The sequence below is a fragment of the Periplaneta americana genome, chromosome 1 (assembly GCF_040183065.1).
Source record: "Periplaneta americana isolate PAMFEO1 chromosome 1, P.americana_PAMFEO1_priV1, whole genome shotgun sequence".
Taxonomy (NCBI): domain Eukaryota; kingdom Metazoa; phylum Arthropoda; class Insecta; order Blattodea; family Blattidae; genus Periplaneta; species Periplaneta americana.
The window spans coordinates 144871736-144895170 of record NC_091117.1 but is presented as its reverse complement, the minus strand read 5'-3'; the positions used below and the strand labels follow the sequence as shown (position 1 = coordinate 144895170).

The following is a 23435-nucleotide window of genomic DNA, read 5'->3' as shown; positions in this document are numbered from 1 at the left end:
AGTGACCATTAGAGAAGCAGAACAATGTTTCTCTACTCTGAAACAAGCGAAAACTTTCGTGAGACATATAGTAAAAGAGGCCGATTTTGTGCACTTCCAATGTGTTCCACTGAAAAGGAGCTGTTGGAATCAGTCAGTTTCAATGAATTTGCCTTATATCACTTAGCACGTACATAAGGAGAGTAAGGTTGATTTCATTTACAAACGAATTAAGGTAAGCCACGTGCACATATTATGTTTGTTAGTTAAGTTAGTTTGTTTGTTAGTAATGCTCACGAAAAGTTACTATTACTACTACTATGGCGCTACAGCCTGATATCGGGCTTTGGCCTTCTGAATCTTGTCTCTCTAAATCTGCCTATGCAGCGTCTTCCTTTTCCAATTTCTCATTCCTAGAATCTTCTTCGCATCCTCTTCCACAGCATCACTCATCTGTTCATTGGTTTGCTTATTCTCCTCTTGTCTTCAATAGTGGTGTGTAAGATTTTCCTTGGATGCGTTCATTCCCCATTTGATGAATATGCTCAGTCTGTTGTAGTCTTCTGAGTTTGACTGGAGATACACATGGTTCTTTATTATTGTATCTTACTCTCCACATACATTATTTTCCTCAACTGGTCTCCAAATGCATCATTGGATCTTTCTTACAATGGAGTTCATCGCAAGTTCTTGAGCTGTGTTGATAGTCCAGCTCTCACGCCGTAATATAGCACAGTGTTACGGAATATTCCTTTCAATTTCTGAAACAGGGGAAAGCTTTGTTTTCCATTTAATTTCTGATTGACTCTATTATTGGTTACAATTTGCACGGCCATAATAGGCATTGATTCTGCTACTTCTATTATAAGAACCAAGCACCTGGCTTTGTATGAGTTCCAGTTGTTCTAGTTTGTGTGAGTGGCTGAAATGGAGTTCTTACTTTCAAATAGTACAATTGGTTTGACAAGTTTTAGATTGTACTTAATATACAGTGTGTCTGCAGAAACATTCCGGGGTTATAAACTACTTAATTCTGTCACTATGTGTTTTACGAAATTCATACCAGTGTCATTAGAAAGAACAGCTCAAAGAATTTCAGGAAATGTGTAATTGATAATTGTTGACCAAAACAGCAGATGGCAGCACAAGAAGAAAGGAAAAAAACGCAGTTTCCGCTATTTTGTTTGTCATTAAGGCATTGTTGGATATAAGCAAATTGTGTTAAATGATCTGAATGTTAAATTTTCAAGTCTGTGTGAATTCTGCAGCATGAGAGTTATTTAGGTTATGGCGAATTCATTCTGGCAACGTTTCACATCAATGGAAAAGTAAACAAGCACAATGTTAGGATTTGGGGGAGCGAGAATCCACATTTCATTTTGGAGGTTGAACGTGATTCTCCTAAGCTAAATGTGTTTTGTGCCATTTCGAAACGGAAAGCATATGGCCCATTTTTCTTTCAAGAGAACACTGTCACCGGTATGAGTTATCTTGATATGCTTACTGAGTGGCTGTTTCCACAATTGGAGGAAGGCAACGAATTTCTTTTCCAACAAGATGGAGCACCTCCTCACTGGCATCTTGATGCATGGAATGTTCTAAATCAACAACTTGTAGGAAGATGGATTAGGCGCACTGGGAACCAAGATAATGTCTTCTGCAGCTGGCCCCCGAGGTCCCCTGTCTCGACCATCTGTGATTTATTTTTATGGGGTCACATAAAGAATTTTGTCTATATACCTCCACTACCTCAAAATCTGCAAGAGCTCCAACTTCATATCACTGCTGCCATCGAGTCCATCCGTATAGATATATTGGAACGTTTGTGGCATGAGTGGGAATATCGCCTTGATGTCTGCTGCGTGACACGTGGAGCACACGTCTAGTGTCTTTGAGGTAGGTAGTTTCTCTTTCTAATGATACCAGTTTCGTATAAATCTGGCAACTGACAGCGACGCTATAGCAGTTTATAACTGTGTAATGTTTCTGCGGACATACTGTACTTCTGTTACACCTCCACTTAATACTAGCGAGTCTATTAAGTGTTTAAAGTTTTTGTATTGCTTTTGTTGTGATTCTAGTGCAAGAGGTCAAATGACTTTATTGTCAAATGCCTGGCATTAGAAAACAACAACATATTTTGATAATTCATAATTGTATCTTATTTTGCAGAAAGTTATAAAACCATTTCAGCTTTTTATTTTGGATCTGCTCATCAGTTTAAGAACGAGTTCCATTCAGAATCACAGACTCTGTCAAAATGAACTAATATTGCGAAGAAGATTTCTTTTTCTATCAAAGCAATCCTTGATGATCTTGGCTCAATGTAACAGCATCTTGAGATGTTGACTGACATTTTCGAAATTACGGGGGGTTCTTCTGTTTCTCTTCACCAGCAGTCGCGTCATTTAAATATCATCTTCTTTTGACTGTAGACATCTTTCACAAATATCTGTCAACAGTACTACAACTCATTCCAAAATCTTATTTCTAGCAACTGAAGTTCATCGTAGACTAAAGTATTGCAATAATTATTATTTATGTTATACTATTTATAATAATCTGTGTTTATATTAAATGCCATGGATATGTGAAGACAATGAAAATGTAATCCCAATATATGTTTTCTTTGTTATCACTTGCCTCTGCATCCTCTGCCTTTTTTCTCTGTTCCTCCAGACGTCTGTTGGTGACTGCCAACAGCTCAATGAGCCTCACCCGCTCTGCTTCAGCTACCAAGCCCAACACCTGGTACTGCCCACCATCCTGTGTACAGTGTAAAGTACGATTAAACATTACAGTATCATTACGAGAGAGGACATGGGAATATATAATATGGTATAGGAAAGTAAGAGATGAAGAACAGGATGTGATCCTGAATAATGGAATACCTTAATAAATTATTATATTGGTTGATTTCCAATTCCGAGCATTTGACTGTTAAGTTTTCAGCTCTTCTCAACTGATCATGACTCAATCTACATCCACTTTTAATCTGTGCACCTCTTATAAATATGTGAAAGGGTTTGCTGCACATAGAAGGCAGTAAGTCATTGAAATTACGAATTGATGTGTTCTTACACTTTTATTCTGTCAGAGGTCTGCACAATTGTTACTGTGGCGACATCAGTTACCGAGAATTAAAAACAAAGTAATTGCGGACCTGGGCATAAAATTTAACGTTCTTTAAAAATTTATTCGTAAATAAAAAGGTCTGTTACATGCAATGTACCTATTAAGGGGTGCCAATAGCTTTACTTCCTCATGTATTGGAAGTGGCTCTTCGAATTTTTCCACCAAAAAATTCATTGTCCTCAACTGAGAATTATTCAACCATGCGTCGAGAAGCATGTACAATAACCACTAGACCACATACAACTACAATAAACGTATCTTTGATACAAAATTGAGATTGGGTCAGATTCAAACATTGCAATTAGGTGCATAAATGGCAGTCTTTGAAATATAGATATAGTGCATCTACCGTTACAAAACAAGAACCTTTGTACTATAGTTAAGAATCATATAACTGTATACCTATCATATATCTGTACACGACAGAAAAGGTGCAATTGTTTCTTCGAGTGGAGAATGTTTTCATAAATTCGAACACCGGCTCGAAAGAGGTATTTGTTCGTTGTTACTGTCATATTGTCTCAGATTTAGACTGGTGTCACACTGATCCAAAGTCACGGATATGTCAATATGTCTTTCTATTGTAAAAGGTATCCCCGTAACATGCCATGAAGACACTTGGGGGGGGGGGGGGCATGGAGGTAGAGCCCCATGCTTTCCATGACCTCGGCACTAGAATGAGGTGGTGTGATCAGCACCACGCTCTGACCGCCTTTTACCCCCGGGAAAGACCCGGTACTCAATTTTATAGGAGGCTGAGTGAACCTCGGGGCCATTCTGAAAGTTTGGCAACGAGAAAAAATCCTGTCACTACCTGGGATCGAATCCCGGACCTTCCAGTCCGTAGCCAGCTGATCTACCTGGCCGCCATCTTTCTATTGTATAATGTTAAAATAGGTTGAAAACCTAAACTTTTAACCTTGATATGAATAAAATTCCTTAAAAAAAACTGTATTATTCTGGAGATTGAAAATATTCTTATTTTCAATTTTGTTGTTGGCATAACAGAGATTTATAGTAAGACAAAATGTTCATAATTTACCAACTTAGGAGATTTTGGTGTTTCTCCAGAATGTGCTGTAGACTTGCAACTGCCAATTGATTCCTGATTGTTTGAATGGAACAGTTTGTCGGACTTATATTGTGCCCTGTGAAAATAATAAGATGCATTAAGATTTGATCTCCGTATCTTCTCCCCCTTTCCCCTCCCACCTATTCTTCTTTTTATCGTATGCTGTAGCTTACTAAAGGACTATTTATTATTTGAATTACAATACTTTTATGTAACATTGCAAATAATAATAGAATGACGACAATTTCTTATTTTCAGTATTTAACTTATTGGTTTTATTCATTATAATATCCACGAATGAACATACAGATTACAAATTGAGCAAGTTTCAATAAGTTACATAATGGTCATATACTCCAAATGCATTATTTAATCCAATTCACATAGTGCTATTAGTATCTCAAGAATATATTAAGGCAACGTATCTTTCTTACTGTTCTGATTTTTGCAGCATGTAAAGGGACTTTTAAGATTCCTCTGGAAATTTTTGTGACATTTTTTCCATGAAGGTCACTAGATAAATTTCTCATAAATAAAAATTAAGTACCGGTATTGAAGAATATGAGAGAGAGGGAAATGTGTGGCTCCCCAAGAACACATTTTTTTCCAAGTGTCATGATATTAAAAAAACTTTCGTGTATTTTATACTGGTAACAAAATTTTTATTACGTGACTTATTGTCAATTTGTCCTTAACTTTATCTTTACATGATCCTCTGCACCGAAAAGAAAGCCCCTTTTTGAACCTTAATTACTTAAAATATACTTACACTGTTTCTCTTTCGTCCATCAACCTTTTTTCCAATTTATCTATTGCTTCATTTCGTTCCAATAAAATGGCGTGCATATCTTGTGTTTTTGATTTTTCCTGTATTATAAAAAAAAATGTAACACAAATTAGTGTAAACTTAAAGGGTTCCATTATAGTAAACTTACTGAAAAAATTACTGGTATTTGTATCTCTGCTGAGGCCATCTTCTGAAGGGAGCCAGGAATTTTTGCTAAGAATTTTTAATACCCTTAAAGTATGTCACTAAACAATAGGAGAGATACAAATTTTGTATTAAGGATAACAAATTAATTACTTACATAAAGTAACACTTTTATTTGTTTGTCTTTCTGTCTTTTAATAACAATTAATATTTTGTTCTTTTAATTATATTTACATTACGATTCCAAATTTTTGTGTAAATTAACTTTTATTTGTCGGTGTATAATCTTCTGGACCCTAGGGATCGTTCTCATTGGAGGGCAGATAATTTTATGAATATATCAATTTATATAATTCGCCATTATGGCAGGAAAGAATTACCAGCACATTCCCTAGGATAGTTTAAATCTTCGATTCTCTGTTACAGCAGTCCTCAACCTTTTTCAATGATGTATCACTCACTATTTTAAATTCAAGACATTAGATGCACCACTAACCAAATTTATTATGGAAAAATTTCATGTGTGTCGCTCTCAAGGTCATAATTAGCGTTTCTGTGCTCCAATACCAATAATATATTGATTTATTTAGACGTGTTTAATTAAGAAACAGTTCCTCTTTTAATTTACTCAGTGGAGTGTTCCATAAAATATACAGAAAAATGCTTAAAGTTCTAGTCCTATTTGTTTCATAAATGATTAAAAAAAAAAAAAAAAAAAATGCTTCATTAACAGATACAAGTAATATCCCTGCTGCAATGCTAGAATCTGTAACTGATGTAAATAAACACAGTTTCAGTGTGAAGGTTGTGCTTGTTTAGCAAAACTCACCTTCTTTATATTCGGTTTCAATTGAGTTTTATTTTATTTTATTGGATTATTTTACGACACTGTATCAACATCTAGGTTATTTAACGTTTGAATGAAATGAAGGTGATAATGGCAGTGAAATGAGTCCAGGGTCCAGCACCGAAAGTTACCCAGCAATTGCTCGTATTGGGTTGAGGAAAAACCTCGGAAAAAACCTCAACCAGGTAACTTTCCCCGACCGGGATTCGAACCCGGGCCACCTGGTTTTGCGGCCAGACGCGCTGACCATTACTCCACAGGTGTGGACTTCAATTGAGTTAATTTGAGTCTAAAATCAGGTTCAACATTCAACTTGTTCCTGTACTTATTTTTAAAATAAATTAGAAAAGAAAATCCTCATGCAAAGGGAAGTACCTGTGAACACTAACAAATTTTACAGCTTTTTCTGAGATGAGAGGATATTTATTAACTCTTGCCAATCAAAAGTCCTTTAAATTCATCCTCTTGATTCTTGATCACTTGCCTCAGACTTCCATCACAATAATTCTCAGAAGTTGTTTTACATTATGACAAGATGTCGTCTATAGAAAATGAGTTATTAATCCAAAATTCTGAAGTCAAGTTTTCAGGGAAATGTACCTTGAAATCTGTAATTAGGTTCCCACAGTGCTTCTTTATATTCGCCGCCAGTTCACTATTAAGAAGAATATTATTTTCATTCAAGAAAGGATCCAACAGTGGTAATGAACACGTGTTTCTACAATCTTTTAGTGACGAACCCCAGTTTTTTTTTTATAAGATCTGTGATTTTGTTCTGAACTAAGAATAATGAAGTGCCTGCACCCTGCAAGCTTTTATTCAGCAGGTTCAGGAGGAAAAATATATCTGCCAATCAGGCAAGCCACAGTTCATCAGTAAACATTTAAATCTGAAGTGTCAGAGAGAAAAATCTGCACTTTTGACCTATGTTCAAACAGACAGCCCAATACATCACCCCTTGATAACCACCAAACTTCAGTATGATATAGAAGTGAATGATGCTCAACACCCATTTTACTGCACAGAATCGAAAATAGTCGTGAGTTCGTAGCTCTGGATTTAATGAAGTTGACAATTCTCACTGCTTCATTAAAAACTGTCTTCGGATCATTTTCTGATGCACGAATCAGGAAAATAGACATTTGATCTTAGTAATGTTGTGAAGGTTCTGAAGACTTCTTCAAAATCGTTAAAAACTTCTGGGAGACACGGAAAAGGATCAACAGTGTTAGATGAGGAGGGGCACACGAAAACTCTACAAGTTAACGTACTGTACATATAGTTTAAAACCACAGTTTATCTAAATAAATCATTAAAGTAAACTTATGTAATTCATTTGCATTTTAATACTTCCTTTGTATACCAACCTCAGCCAAATTCTGCAAGAGGCTTTCACGCTCTTTCTCATGTTTTTCTGTAAGTGTATGCAATACAGCTGCATGTTCTTTTGCATTTTTCTCCAGCAAATTTACCTGGCCCTGTAACAAAAATTACGTACTGAATTCACATAGATATGATAAGAAACAAAACCACTTACCAGTACTGAAGCCAATGTTGTAACTCAGCATTAATTAAGTGCCAACATTAACCAGAGTTTATAAACTGAGAGATGAGATGGGGACAGCAATCACTTAGGCTGACACACAATAGCAAACAATTGAAATATTTTTGGATCACATTCACTAGTCATGTCCAAGGACGTTCCAAGAATTTGGGAGCATATCAATAGTTGACTATATGATAACCTAAATATCGTTTATTGAGTAGTTAGCCTACATAATAATACAGCGAATTTTACTACTCTTCTTCAGACAGTTTACTGTACTCCCTACTAAGCACAGATGGGGTAACTGAAAATTTTAGGGAAAATGAGACAATAACGTATAGCAATTCTGTGGAGTATTTTGCATTTAATACTAGAGTCTTATGGTTGCATCGAGGCTCTAAATCGATACCTTAAAAATGATGTACAACTAGGGGTTTGTGCACTTGCATACTTGTTATACTAAGCTCTTTAGTATAATTATCTCAGAACTAGATTGCATTTATCCCTCTGTGCTTAGTTTTTTTTTTAAGTAGATTATTTTACGACACTGTATCAACATCTCAAGTTATTTAGCGTCTGAATGACATGAAGGTGATAATGACAGTGAATGAGTCCGGGGTCCAGCACCGAAAGTTTCCCAGCATTTGCTCATTTTGGGTTGAGGGAAAACCCCGGAAAAAACTCAACCAGGTAACTTGTCCCAACCGGGAATCGAACCCGGGCCACCTGGTTTTGCGGCCAGACGCACTAGCCATTACTCTGTGCTTAGGAAGTAGAGGTGTGAGGTCTGGTGACTGTGGAGGCCATGACAGATCTACATCACAGTTGTACCACTGATGATGGTTGTCATTAGGTTAAATTTCACTCGTACATTGTTTAGGAATAGATACGAGAGGATAACAAGTGTAACTACCAATTTTGAAATATGTTGAGAAAGGAAGAAGCCAAGAAAATGACACTCTTTCAGTAGGCTTACATTCTGCGTATAATTAACATATATCGTTGGCTTACTTCTAAAACCTCGTAAGTGCGTTTGAGGAAATTGTACAGGAGAGCAAAATAACTTCTTATTCTTTTTACATTCCAACTAACAACTCTTATAATATGTATTTGTTATGTATAAAATACAGAAACATTTGTAGACTTACGAGGTGTTATAAGAAGACGCAATTAAAAAATATACACAGATTTCAATATTTGGGAAAAATTGGACTTACGAGGTTGTGGAATTAAGCCAAGGATATTACTGTTCAAAAAACAACCATAAACCATATTCTTCATAGGTTAAACGAAATGAGGTCACAGCACAATATGCTATGACAGTTCGTGAGAAATTAACATGTTCGGTGTGCACTGGATTGGATGAGATGGACATAACTTTATCATTGTTATTAAAAATCAACTCAACATCTATGTATATTATGATGATTGATCACATGATTTGATGCTACACTGTTCCGCTGATTTAATAGAATATGTTTGAGTCCAAAGAAAGCAGCAAAACAGTACAATATGGTCTGTTGTGACAAGAATCCAAGCCACTGCATACTGGTAAGGCATCATGTCATAAACACATTCACGTCCGAATATTTCTGACAAAGTAAATATTATTCAACACCTTGAAAACGGTGCAAATATTAAGGATATTGCTGGAGAGTTTAAGGTAATATTCATTCATTTATTTACTTACTTACTTACTTATTTATTTATTTATTATTGTACTTTATAGATAGATGTATTCTAGGAAATAAAATTAATTTTATTAACATTGTATCAGATTCAAATTTTTTAAATAAAATAACTCTTAAATACCCATTCCTGTATGATCAATTTTTTTACTGTTCATAATATTCCTTGACTTTCGTGTTCTACCTAAACATGACACTTGCTGATTGCAGAGGACTTGCTCCGCATGTTATATCTAAGTAGGTAAATATTGACATTCTCCTAAATTGACGAAGCAGTGTACTGGAGTGTGAGTGAGTTTTTTTGTGTCTTTTGAGGGAGAGGTGAGGTATAACAGGAGTCTATTATAACTGACACGGACTTCTACTAGATCATGTACGTTAATTAGATTCTTTTTACAAGGATATGTGAAACAACACAGATAGAGCCTCTAGTCTATAGATGAATTGAAACAAATGATTATTCATGTTATCTAACACACTGCACAAGCAACACTTTTAAAAATGACAGAAGAATGTCAGAATCGAGTGACACTCTCTCGAGCCACATAGCACACTGACCTTTAAGAGCTGAGCGACATCTTTGGAATCACATCCATTGAGTGTCTTAGTAGTCAATTTAGGACAACCACTTAGTTTCATGCCTAGCACACTAAACTTTATTTTAAATTTATGTAATAAACTGCCTATACATTCGTCGTGTAATGGTTTTGGAATGATTGGATGATGATGAAACTCATCATTTATTTTAGTAGATTATTTTACGACACTTTATCAACAGCTTTGGTTATTTAGCATCTGAATGAGATGAAGGTGATAATGCCGGTGAAATGAGTCCGGGCCCAACACTGTAAGTTACACAGCATTTGCTCATATTGGGTTGAGGGAAAACCCCGGAAAAAACCTCAACCAGGTAACTTGTCCCGACCGGGAATCAAACCCGGGCCACCTGGTTTCGCGGCTAGACGTGCTAACCGTGAAACTCGTCATGCAGCTTTTCTTGTTCTATGGTTGTCTCCACAAAGCAGTACTAGCTCTACTCGCTGTTCAGAAGTCAACATGATCTCTTCTTCAACTCTCAATCAATATCAATCACAACTAAAAATAGTAATGAATAATGATCTCTCCTTCAACTGTCAATAACATCAAATAATACATCAAGGAAACGAAACACTTATATCAAGACTTCACTCCCACAAACAGCTGGTTCAGACATCATACAGGCCTTTCTAGCTCTGAGTGGAGAGATGCGCTAAAGATGACCGGTAAAGTTGCTCCTGTACGCACTGTGCCAGACAGAACTCAAGACAATAACCACTGTAGGCGATGCCACAGTGAGATTGAAACTTTGGCTCATGTCTTGGGTTCATGCCCTTTTGGCGAAATTCTTCATAACAGCAGACATCACAAGATCAGGTCTGTAATCGCAAAATGCCTTAAGTCCAATGGCTACACTACCTATGAAGAAGTCCATGGAATAGCGGATACCGGAAGACATCGGCATGTTGATATTATAACATTTAAACCTGGAGAGACAAAAGGTTATATTCTGGATCCGATCATCAGATTCGAGATGCATCAGAATCAACCCGAGGAGGTTAATCTAGAGAAAAGGACAATTTATGAATCAACTATCCCTTATTACAAAACATCATATAAACTCAAGGATATAGAAGTCATCGGATTAATGGTGGGTGCTAGAGGGTCCATAACAAAACAATCCGTGTCATTCTGTCATAAATTTGGTGTCCCAATAACAACAATTAAGGAAATTTCTATGATAGCCTTGAAGGGTTCTCTGAAAATTTTACGGCGACACTTGTATTTCAATTCAAATTGAATTTTCTCATTCTATTTTTATCTGTATTTTTTATTTTACTGCAAATTTTCATTATGTGAAATATTATCTACCGTAAATTTTAGTTTATTGTAAACAAATTTCTTGTAAGACATTTTTAATGTCAACTTAAATGTTACTGTTTAACATTCTTTGTCTTTGGCAACCTCACCAAGTTGAGGAAGACTGAATAAATAAAAAAAAAAAAAAATAGCATTGTTGTTTTACCATGGCCCACTTCACAATTAAATCGCAAAACATAAATATAAACAAAAGATAGCAGTCACTTATAAATGGAATAATGCACTGCATTTGGCAATTTACTTTTGTGCCACACAGTATGAAACATTATTGTGAAAACAGAAGAAAGACTATTTAGCAGTGGCGGCTTGTGGATATTAGTCGTGGAGAGGCACAGTTATAATACTTACACTGTATTGTCAATTTAAGTACCGGACACCGGTATTACATTTTCGAATGAAAAACAATTATAACGTGCCCTTACCTTACTTATTCGAAATGGAATTCCATACGGTTTTTCTTGACACAGAACTTGTCAATGACTAGTTCATTGAAATCAGTAATTTCAGCTATCACTGTGTTTTCTGTTGACAACATTCTGAGCGCATTTAAACTGTCTTCCCTCATGCGGTTACCTAAATAATATATTTATCAATTTTAAGGTCAAAAAACACCTCAGTTTCTGAACTGGTCATTGGCAATTTAATTGACATTTAAAGTGATTTTCACCAGCAATGTTGGCTACACTGCTGAGTTGACGCAGTTGAAATTACGTGGAAGATACGGAGTGGTAATACATATGATTTGGTAGTTTTCGTATCGTCCTTATGTTTTAATATCTTAGTTATTACAGGTATATTTGACTTGCAATGACTTTTCTTTTTTTAATATGTATAGAACTTTCAATATTTTACTCTGTGAACTAAAGGAATTTGGAATCATATACTCAAATAACTCCTTTAAATAATTCTTTTATAACTTTACAAGTTGAAAAATATTCGAACGATGAGTCTCTGAGTCTAAGTATTACTACGTTACTGCCTAATCTCCTCTATGTATGCTGAACTTGTAGAAACATAACGTGGATACTGAAATTATCAAATATTGGAGTTGTTGGACAAATTCAAATAGCATGTGTTTGCTAATTTTTTCACAGTGAGGGCAACATCTAGATTCCTTTCCCATTAGCCGCCACTGCTTTTGAGTAATTTGTTGTTTTTTTGTACCGTACTTATTATTATGCTCATGATTTTACTTACAGTTAAGGCTTTAATAAGTTGATCATCATGGCTTCCTTTCTCTAATATTGTTTTCAATTTTCCTTTAACACTTGCCAGCTCTCCTTCCAAGATTTTCACTCTCGCTCGTGCACCGTCTGCTTTTTTCTTACTGTCTTCTAACTGTGCATTTACGTCTTTTAATTCTCGTTCTGTCTGTTCATGAGCTGCTCGACGTTCTCTCTCAATTTGTCTCAATGTTGTCATTCCCTTGTTACATCCTACTCAAACAGCAAAAGTGTAACATATTAATACATACCTTCCTACATCCTATTTCTGAAGAACATTTATGTAACCTGTCCAGATCAGTTTGTCATATCTGACTTACAATTTGACTCAAACACCGTACATTATTATTCATTATCCTTTTTTTGGTAAAGAATAAAAATAAAGCAGAAAATAAATTAAATTAGACAGAAGAAAATCTTATTCTTTGCTGTTATTACCGAGAGGATATAATTGAAGGGTTCAGAACCATAGTGGGCCAAGCGCCATTTACTAAAACCGTAGGAAATAAGGGTTAAAATGAAGTTATTACCATAATTCATTGGAAACATATAGCAAGAAATATAAAGTATACACATTCAAACTAAATGATATGTCAATCTTCATTAAACTATAGTATTCACTTATCTTTAACCCTTCCTTTCTCCGTTTTTAATAAATGGCGCTTGGCCCACTATGGCTCTGAACCCTTCAATTATTAAATTTAAATATTAGACTAAATGCAATGAAAATCATGAAATTTTTTTGCGTTTCCTGGAAAAAATATATAAAAAGAACGCAATGCGAACAAAATATTTTCTTTCCTTTAGAATAGTAACTCTTACACTTTTCTGCTGATCACACTCCCTTTCCCACACCTGTTTTGATTGATTTCCTTTAGGTATCCGTTTTGTGGTATCATCAGTCGACTTAACCTGTACTTAAGGTTCGGTGGAGTCTCATTGTCATTAGAGTGCCTTTCCTCTCCCCCATCCCCATGATAGCATATTACATCTCCTCAGACTGATACCATCCGTATGCCACTCACAATTCGTGTCGCACTGTTTTGAAAGAATGCTATTGAAATAATAATGAATATTGAAATTGAAAGTTTTAGTGTAAGCATGGCGACAAGTTGGAGAACCCTGAGACTACCTGCAGGCACCTTGGCTTTGTCCACTGTCACCGGGATTCGAACCTGGATCTGCAGTCATTGTTACAATCGAAAAATGTTCGGACAATGACTGTTGAACATAAGAAACATAAAGAAACATAATATCATATATTAGACATTTTTATATTCACATACAATTAAAATATTTTCGTTAACTCATGAGCTTTTCCATATTCTTCTCATATTCACTTACAAATGGCTTTTAAGGAACCCGCAGGTTCATTGCCGCCCTCATATAAGCCCGCCATCGGTCCCTAGCCTGAGCAAAATTAATCCAGTCTCTATCATCATATCCCATCTCCATGGAATCCATTTTAATATTATCCTCCCATCTACATCTCGGCCTCCCCAAAGGTCTTGTTCTCTCTGGCTTCCCAACTAACACTCGCTGTTGATAAAGCGTCGTAAAATAACCTACTAAAAAAAACTAACACTCTATAAGCATTTCTGGATTCGTCCATATGTGCTACATGCCCTGCCCATCTCAAACGTCTGGATTTAATGTTCCTAATTATGTCAGGTGAATAATACAATGCGTGCAGTTCTGCGTTATGTAACTTTCTCCATTCTCCTGTAACTTCATCCTTCTTAGCCCCAAATATTTTCCTATGAACCTTATTCTCAAACACCCTTAATCTCTGTTCCTCTCTCAAAGTGAGAGTCCAAGTTTCACAACCATACAGAACAACCAGTAATATAACTGTTTTATAAATTCTAACTTTAAGATTTTTTGACATCAAACTAGATGAAAAAAGCTTCTCCCAGAAACTTAAATATATCCAGTATAAAAGTACGTTGATTTTGAGGATATAGGCCTAATAAATGTTTCGTTGTACATTTTAATTTTGAGTTTCTAATTAAATTTGCTTTAAGATGCTGGAGTAGGCTTCCATGGCTGCTGTTAATGGGTTGTGAGTTTCTGAACTTCTGCCGCATTGTCTCAACTGCTAGAACTAACATTTCGACCATCCTGCTGTGGTCGTTCTCAGAGCTGTGGATGTGGACGACCAGAGCAGGACGATCGAAACGTTAGATCTAGCAACAGAGACGACATGGCAGAAGCCCAGAAACTCACAACCTTGCTTTAAAGATGCTAGAACAGTGCCACCTCAGGTTAAGAATCATTGCTTTAGAAGAAAAGACTGCACAAAATAGACTTACAGCTTGCTGAAAACAATATTGTCGGTATAAGAAATGTTCAAACCAGTTAAACCTCCTGTTCCTTTTAATATCTGGAAACGTATTATTTTTGGCAGTATGCATCATTTTCTCCACATATCATAATATACCAATAGTAAGTAATTAAAGGAAATAGAAAAGAAACCTGTTTTGTCATCATTATGCTCTCCAAGACGTTCTTTCAGTTCTGATATTTTTTGTTGTAGAGCAATGATCTGTTGGGCTCTTCCACGCCAATTAGAATTTCCTGATGTAAGACTATGTATGGATACATTATCGCCAATTTCACTGGACAGGACCTTCAAGTAACAAACGCATAAACTGAAAACTTTAGTTCAATTGAAGTTTAATTATAATTCAACAATTAATACCTTTCAAGATAAAAATAAAAGTTTAATAATCATTATTTACTTAATATTAATTATCTTAGCATGAACATGGAATTTTACAATTCATTTTGAAAGTATTTCAGATAAGTCTCTGGATAATATCAATGAATGTTTATGGTTTTAGTCAATGACTTATCATACAATATTCAAGGAAGTAATCCTTTTATATTACGTATTTTATGATTTGTATAAACGTTTTGCAAATGCGACGAAAACGTATCATAAAATAACAACAAATCATAAAATATGTAATATAAAAGATCAATTCCTTGAATATTGTATGATAAGTCACTGACTGAAACCATAAACATTCATATTGATATGAACATGGAAGCCCAAGATGCAATAAGTATCTATAAGTAGAAACATTCAAATATATTTCAATTAGCCTGTTTATTAATTGAAGGGGTGAGAATGCTATAGTCCTAAGCTACACAGACAAAATTTTACAGGAGAGCGTATTGAAGGTTTAGAGTACAATGCGGTATCATAATTTCTTTGGCGTATACGTACGTCATTTGTTGAGTAATTTTTAATATTTTAATAATAGCTTCCTCATATGGGGCGCCCGGGTAGCTCAGTTGGTAGAGCAGCTGGCTACGGACTGGAAGGTCCGGGGTTCGATCCCAGGTGGTGACAGGATTTTTTCTCGTTACCAAACTTTCAGAATGGCCCACTCAGCCTCCTATAAAATTGAGTACCGGGTCTTTCCCGGGGGTAAAAGGCGGTCAGAGTGTGGTGCCGACCACACCACCTCATTCTAGTGCCGAGGTCATGGAAAGCATGGGGCTCTACCTCCATGCCCCCCCAAGTGCCTTCATGGCATGTTACGGGGATACCTTTACCTTTTTACCTTCCTCATATGTGTAAGAAGTGAACTCGCACAAAAAAAAAAACATTTTTATTAAAACTGTGGCTTTGGATATCTCATTCTCATTCCTTCAATTACAATAATTGCTCTGCTTAATTTAAGACAAAATACCATATAGGAAACCTAGTTTACTCCCAGGACGACTTCAGAATACCGCGTATTTGTTATTTCATTATTTATTTATTTTCGAGTGACAGGTACTGAGATTTACATCTTTGACCTAAACACAACTTTAACCCTTAAGTAGTCGTGTGGAGTGTTGTGAACGCCCCAGTCAGATATTACGGAGCTCGTAACTATATATTCAGTAAGCATGTACTTCTGAAACTTTCAGTACCGGTACCTTTATTGGAATTGGTAAGGCAATAATAACCATACACATTTTTGAAATCAGAATTCGCATACTCAAGATAACGGTTTAATTGGGTGGAGTGGTTAAGCACGACTGCTTCAGGGTTAATATAAAAAAATAAAATAAGACATAGAACGCAAAAGGAGAAGAAAATGTTCTTCATTGTCTCATTAAGTTCCTAGCTTCCCAGTATTGGTCACACTCTTTCACTTTGGTTAAGCGAAGTAGGTGATCCCTATTCATATCTTCTTGTAAATCACACAAGGTACATTTTGGGTCTGGTAGTAAGCCAAAACGATGGAGGTATTATTTCATTATTGAATTATTTATTTTTGGTCCAAGGGACATCTCTTTTTCTATGTACTTATTTATTTATCTATCCTTGTACCATCAATAAAAAACAATTTTTTTATTATTATTAATTTGCACAGTCTTTGTACATAAGTACTTACGCGGTATTCTGAAGTATAGTGTTACTTCCCTTCCAAAGGACGCTCCTCTTGAATACATGTGGATTTAAAGTCTACTGATCTCAGTTGGATTTGAAATAAACGTCGAGTTCAAAAGCAACTGTTGCTAAGCAAAAGCTGTTACTAAGAAACTTTACCATTATTACTAACGATTATAAATTGGCTATTATTAACTTTAATCAATAAGTGAAAGGCATGACACGTACCTTCTGGGCCATTTTCAGATCTTGTTTCAGTTGTTGACATTGATTACGACATTCATAAAGTTTTGAACTGGTAGAATTTAGTTTTTCAGTTAACATTCGCACCTGGTCCTCTTGTTTTTCTCCATTATCCTGAGCTAGTAGTGAATGGAGGAAAATTAACATTTTTTTTGTATTTCCTATACCGATATATATATATATATATATATATATATATATATATATATACATACATACATACATACATACATACATACATACATACATACACATGCACTTTTTTTTTCTTTTTTAGTAAAAGCAGATTTGAGGAAATCCCTATAGTTGCGTGTAACTTGTGTACAGGAATTAGGGTAATGAAATTAGGATAAATAAATACAATTTGCTGTAAGATTTAAGTGTGTCTTTATTTAACAACACTCTTTACTATGTCCAATGAATAACATTTTTTAAGAATATATTGCAAACACCCTCCTCATTATCCTTGAGTTCGAGATTTCTAATTAGGTCATAAAATTCGTTCTCATTTGAACAGAAGTAAGAATATGGAGAAAGTTAGTCAATTCTCCTTTTCTCTTGGCCCTTCAAAGCTTGAAGATAATTAGGTAGTGCACTAAAGATTGAAATACATGAATAAGAACGCCTTTTTTGTAACAGCTGAGACTAACAGAGGCGTTCCTACAACCCCAGGTAAATGTTATAATGTGCAAGGTTCAGAATTTATAGATGTGGTAGTTAGGACAGGTAGAAGAGGAAGAGGTGTAGTGATGCTCCTTCATTAATCATTCGCACAATGCATCTCCTTCCCCAGCTAGTGGCACTAGAGGTAGTAGCCATTAGAGTCTATATAGGCAGAGTCTAGTAGCAACGCTCATGGTTAAATATGGTAGATAGCATCTACCTTGTAATTTATTAATTCTGGTGGAATTAAGGAATCGGGCCTTCTTTTTCACACAACCTGAAATTATCTGTCTAGTCTAGAACATGTAATATTATGTTAATATATGCTTAGAAGTAAAGTAGCATGTGCGTTGCATAATAACTTAGGCTATTTATTCATTTATTTTAATTTTTTTCTTTTTAGGTACGTAGATGAAACTAGGTCTCTCACTATTACTGTAATTTGGTGAGAAAAGATGGTCTGCAGTGCATCTAAGTGAACAACAATCCTTTGAAAAAGAAGCTGGTCGGTTACCCAAAACTCGACTTACTCAAGTTGCTAGCACATTGTTTGTGGCATTCAAAAGATGTGTCTACTGTAATATTATTGGCTTATTTTTTCACTCTTTCCTCCAACCCCATCTAAAAAAATTGATCACCGATACCAACTAAGCTTTCTAAGTAATCTGATAATTTTTAGAAAATTCCCCCCCCCCCCACCAACAGTTTCTTTGCAGATCAGTTTAAAAATGAACTGATAAGTAGGTACTATTTATTATGATACTACTAAGCATATATATATATATATATATATATATATATATATATATATATGAATCACTTATTTATGAAAGGCCAGTTGTCCAAAAACATATATTTGTGGGAAATTTAAAAAAAAAAAACTGTTTATTGAAAATACTAAATACTGTATTTAAAAAATCTGAAAATATGATATGTTATACTTCAAAATAAAGGGAACATGTTAAGGAAATTTTCAGTTACTATCATCAAAATTGTCAACCATACAGCTTTTTGAAAAGGCTGGACAAAGGGCCGTTCTTAAATAAACATTCTTCAATGAAACATTTATTAGAAAAATAAGCAGTAAACATGAGCTATAGGCCTACTACTGCCTCCTACTTTACTGTTCGGTCATGAAGATGTGAGAGTGCAGAACAGTTCACTTTTGTCTTCAGAAATGTCGGGCAAAAGCGATTTCAGGTGACGAACTTTGTCCTCTGTAATTGGTTGACAGTCAGTGTAAGCCTTTTGGTTCGGCAAAGCTATTTATCCTCCAAATGCATATAGAAAGTGCTTGGTTTGTAATACTCCAATGTAAAGTAATGATATATGAATTGTCTTAGACTATAAAGAAATCGAATCATAATCGACTAGAGCAGATATGCGATATATGAAAAAAATACTCAAGTATTCACTTTTGGATCATGAAAGGAACTTCGACATCTTGGGAGAATTATATATGCAACCCATTATGGAATTTAATCAGGACTACTAAATACAGTACGTAGAGAAGATGGATAATGTCAGGGCACACAAACAGCCCCTACACTACCAACCTAAATGGAGGACAAGTTTGTGAGACAAAATAAATGACTGATTGAGACCACAACAAACCGTGAGGTCTAAAATGGGAAAGAAGGAGGTGGAGGATGATGATTATGATAACGAGAACCAAATGATGATAATGTGACACTAGTGGAATAAGAATGGCATAGTAAACTAAAGTACACAGAGGAAAACCATCGCCTATTTGCTGTACCCACTGAAGGCCTCACAGGATTTGCTGAGACTCGAATGCCGATTCCTTAGCGAGAAACTACAAGCTGACAAAACTATAAATAAGATTAACTTCACATAATGAGTCTCTTACATTGCTCCTTCTTCTGGCTGGACAGAGCAGTCTGGCTTGCTTCAATGTATTGCGCCAACTTTGCCTCTGCTGCTCGATGTCTTGATTTATGTCCTTCTACCTCTGCTGTTAACTCTCGCACTCGTTTACTAAGTTCTACAATTTTACTGGCAGCCATTTCAGATGCACGGCTAGTTCCCGCCAGTCCTGGCATTGTCATAGAGAACCTCTGGTTCTGATCTACATAAGCTTGCAGTTCGCTTTCACGTTCTTCCAGCACTCGGAGCAGCTGGCCATTTACCTGCGTCAATGCCTGAATCCCAAAAACTCATATTGTAGCAACTATTGTTAGTAACATTTGTGACGCAGTACAGTAGTTGGCTGATGCCTTCTACACCGGTGATATCTGTGAATTATGGAAACATGGTGTAATTATTGCAGACAAAAGAGAGATTACATCATTACAAAATATAATAAGTTATGAAAGTCTTGACTGTTGAATTCACAATTAATTCCAAGCCAGTCTTCCTTAGCAAACTGAGAAAGTGGCAAAACACTAACAAAATTACCAGTTCCGTAAGAATGCGTTTGTACAATGCAAATTTCACTTGTATACGCAGGGATTTGTAAAGAAAATCAGTTTTTTACACAGACGTAAATAACTAACTACTGGTACCTTTCATATACGGTATTAATAATACAGCAACCAACAGAAAAACCTCACGATTTTGGACAGGACTGCACCTGTCTCATGGTGCAGTGGAGAAAGTGCTGATTAGCGTACTGGATTTATCAAGCAATGCCATTTCAGTTAAGATGAAGCAATGGGGTGAGCGACATTATGCTTTTGTACTAGAAACCTATTTTAAAATTGGTGATTCTGCAGTTCGAACCCAATGATTGTTTCGTAGAGTTCAATATTGATCGTCACGGCTGTGTACCCAGTCGCAATACAATAGTGCTTTTGGTCAGACATTTTCGAGAGACAAACTCAGCTCAAAAAAAGAAACTCACGGGCCATCCCTGTAGGCTACTGTTTGTACCCCGGAAAATGTGGAAGCTTTGTGTTAGTCAGTCATCAGAAGTCCACATCGCCCTGTCTCACAATTGATATGTTCCTAATATGTGATGTAGACGTGAAAGTTGTAATGTTATGATAAGATCATATAAAGACAACAAAGGTGATGTTAGAACCTCTTTGTTTTTAATGGTACAATATGGTATATAACAACTATCACAAGAACCATGTTTGTTTGTTTTATTTTTTGTCTGAGTATATCACAACTGATTGAATTGTTTATGCCTTAAATTTAATTAACTTACTTGTTTTGTATTATACATATAGCTCAACTGATGAATGATCGTTTGTAAATTTAATAATCTGATTGGCTATGTATTGTATATTTTTAATAGAGCCATCGATGTAGCTCAGTCAACAGACTCGCTGGGCTTCTGATCTGGAGCTGTGTTCGGGCTTGAGTTGGATCCCCTTTTGGTCTCATTGAATGGTTTCTTCCGAGGTTTTCCCCAGCCGTGGGACTGAAGCCAGATGGTCTATGGCGAGTCCTCGGCATCACTTCATTTCACCCTTTTGATTTGATTACCTGGTTGGGTTTTTCCGAGGTTTTCCCCAACCAAAAGGCAAATGCCGGGTAATCTTTTGGCGAATCCTCGGACCTCACCTCATCATTGTAGAAAATTACTAAATTGTAAAACTGTAAAAATTGTAAAATATTGTAAAAATTGTAATTGTAATATTGTAAAATTTTGACTTGTTCCACATCTTAGAGCTTCATTGCTCATGTAAGATCTATGGAATATAATAAAGGAATGAATGAATAAATGAATGAATACGTTTTCTGTTCATTTTACGCGTAATTTACATGCCACGTAGGAAACAGTTTTTATACGTAAATTCACTAACACTAGATGTGAACAGTAAAGTCAAAACATGAGAAATTTAAAATATTAAGTAGAATAAACTAAGTACTTACTCTAATCTGACCACGAAGAAATCTATTCAATTCTTCTGGAAACATGATGTCTGAGGGAACTTCGTCAGAAACGTCTGAAAACTTAAATCAAACATAACATAATTATGGTACTCCATTATTTAAAAATAAAATTATATGCAGGCCTATTATTCTTTTAAGTGATTTTGTAAAAATGTATATAGGCATATACCAGTACCTGAAATTTACGGTAGGCCTAATGTCACATGGCCTGTAAGTACAGTATATTGCTGTCACAGTAAACTAAATTGGGCAAATACTGTCATGCTGGAAGGAAAATCGATTTTGTGATTTTGACGGAATAAATAAACGTTTTTATTATTCTGGATAATGAAAAGTAGTTAATGTAATATCATCCCTGCATCTCCCCAGAGCTAGATAATGTAAGGGCTGACTCACAGCAGCATTGTAACTAATCCCACACTCATAGTGGCAAGACGTCACTACAGCACAGCCTGCCAGGGCTAGAGAATTAAAACTGATTCGAAAGTAAGTTTCATAATTGTTACTTCAAAATGCAGTGCAACAGGATTATTCGTTTTATAGATAATTTATCTTTTCAAATGCCTTTAACTCCAACGTGTTTATGTATTTCTAATTTTGCTTTATGAGGTATACCATTTTTGGCTAGTTTTTATTCAAAGGATTTAATTTTGGAGAAAGTATCTCCAAATGCTGTGGTTTTCGAAACACCTGTTTCTTGTGAGAGACGGTGGAGAGATTTTCGAGGAAAATGTTCTAACCTTTCTACTAGTTCATCGAGTTTTTCCTCAGTAAGTACACTTGGGTTTCTCTTTCCACGTTTATTCACAACTGACCCCTTTTCTCTAAACTTTTTATGAGGTTTAACATAATCGTCCCATGTGAAATGAAAACACCAGGAAATTGTGTTGCAAAACGTGTCACACTGTTCCACAATTTTTCGTTGTTAAGTAACACTCGATAAGACAAATCCTTTATTGTAATGTAAACTTTTGTGGTGCCATATTAAACCACAATCTTCAACTAAGGCGTACATACATCAATACAAACGTCAATAGAGCTCATAGGGAACTGAACAGCAGGTATCAGTTGCAATGTGACCATGTGCTGTCTCCTTGAAGACAGGGAAAGAGAGAGAAGGCAGGGACAGAGAGACTGTAGCGGACCCCATTCACCGGGAATGACAAGCGCTGACATTGAGCCCATTTGCCACCGAGTTCCATATATATATCAATACCAGTAAACATAATAAATTAATAATAATATACTGATTATATGCAGAGACTAAAAGGAAAGGAAGACAGAAGAGAGAGAAGACTGAAGAATGTTGGGTTTGCAGTGAAGGACTTGTCCTTGGGCAGAAGACAATGAATGAACTCTTCTGTCCACATGTTAAAGAGTATGAGAATTTACATCGATTACAGCTGTTATCTTTACATTTCAAACTGCCAGCTCAAGGTCAAGCAATGGACTGCATTTGAAATGTGCTTACCCCAATCCTGAACCATTCTCCTCAACTAAAGTCAGCTGGGACAGTCGGAATTACCAGTGTTTTAGTTCACAATTTTCAGTTTAGTGACTCGTGCATGGTTTGTACGTTTGCACATGACCTTGAGCCGCCAGTTTGAAATGCACAGATAATAGTACTTCGGATATTAACTATTTTAACTAGGGTTGCCATAAGTCCTTAAAAAGCGGGATTTTTCTTAATTTTAGTGCATGGAGAAGTGTCTCGCCCGATTTTCAACAAATCGGCAAATGTCCTGAATTTTAAGATTGATTTAAAACTTTCACAGTAGGGTCTTTAGGAAGTGTGCACAAATGAAATTTATTACATTTCCTCTGTTAGAAGGCACAGTTAAATATTTATTGAAGCATGGTTACAAAGGTGATGATTCAGTAGCATTCAATCACTTTGTTTAATAAAGTTTGTGAAAGAAAAATTGAATGAACCAGGA

The 23435-nt window shown here is 35.7% G+C and overlaps 1 protein-coding gene across 1 annotated transcript; it reads right to left on the bottom strand.

Moving 5' to 3' along the window:
• Positions 1-656: 656 nt before the first annotated feature.
• LOC138692851 (coiled-coil domain-containing protein 13-like) lies at positions 657-21544 on the bottom strand. The gene is made up of 10 exons (XM_069816566.1): positions 21478-21544; positions 19505-19889; positions 16957-17090; positions 14814-14967; positions 12313-12551; positions 7332-7442; positions 4956-5053; positions 4157-4262; positions 2623-2745; positions 657-740 (listed from the first exon to the last, which is right to left on the bottom strand). The coding sequence occupies exons 2-10, from the start codon at positions 19701-19703 to the stop codon at positions 657-659; spliced, it is 1248 nt and encodes a 415-aa protein (XP_069672667.1). The 5' UTR covers positions 19704-19889; positions 21478-21544.
• Between the last annotated feature and the right edge of the window lie 1891 nt (positions 21545-23435).

Coding starts and splice junctions, on each gene's coding strand:
- LOC138692851 (XM_069816566.1), bottom strand. CDS start 19,703: ATGACAATGCCAGGACTGGCGGGAACTAGCCGTGCATCTGAAATGGCT. Junction 17,091..19,504: donor CAGCCAGAAGAAGGAGCAAT/GTAAGAGACTCA, acceptor ATTCACTACTAG/CTCAGGATAATGGAGAAAAA. Junction 4,263..4,955: donor ATGGACGAAAGAGAAACAGT/GTAAGTATATTT, acceptor TTATTTTCACAG/GGCACAATATAAGTCCGACA.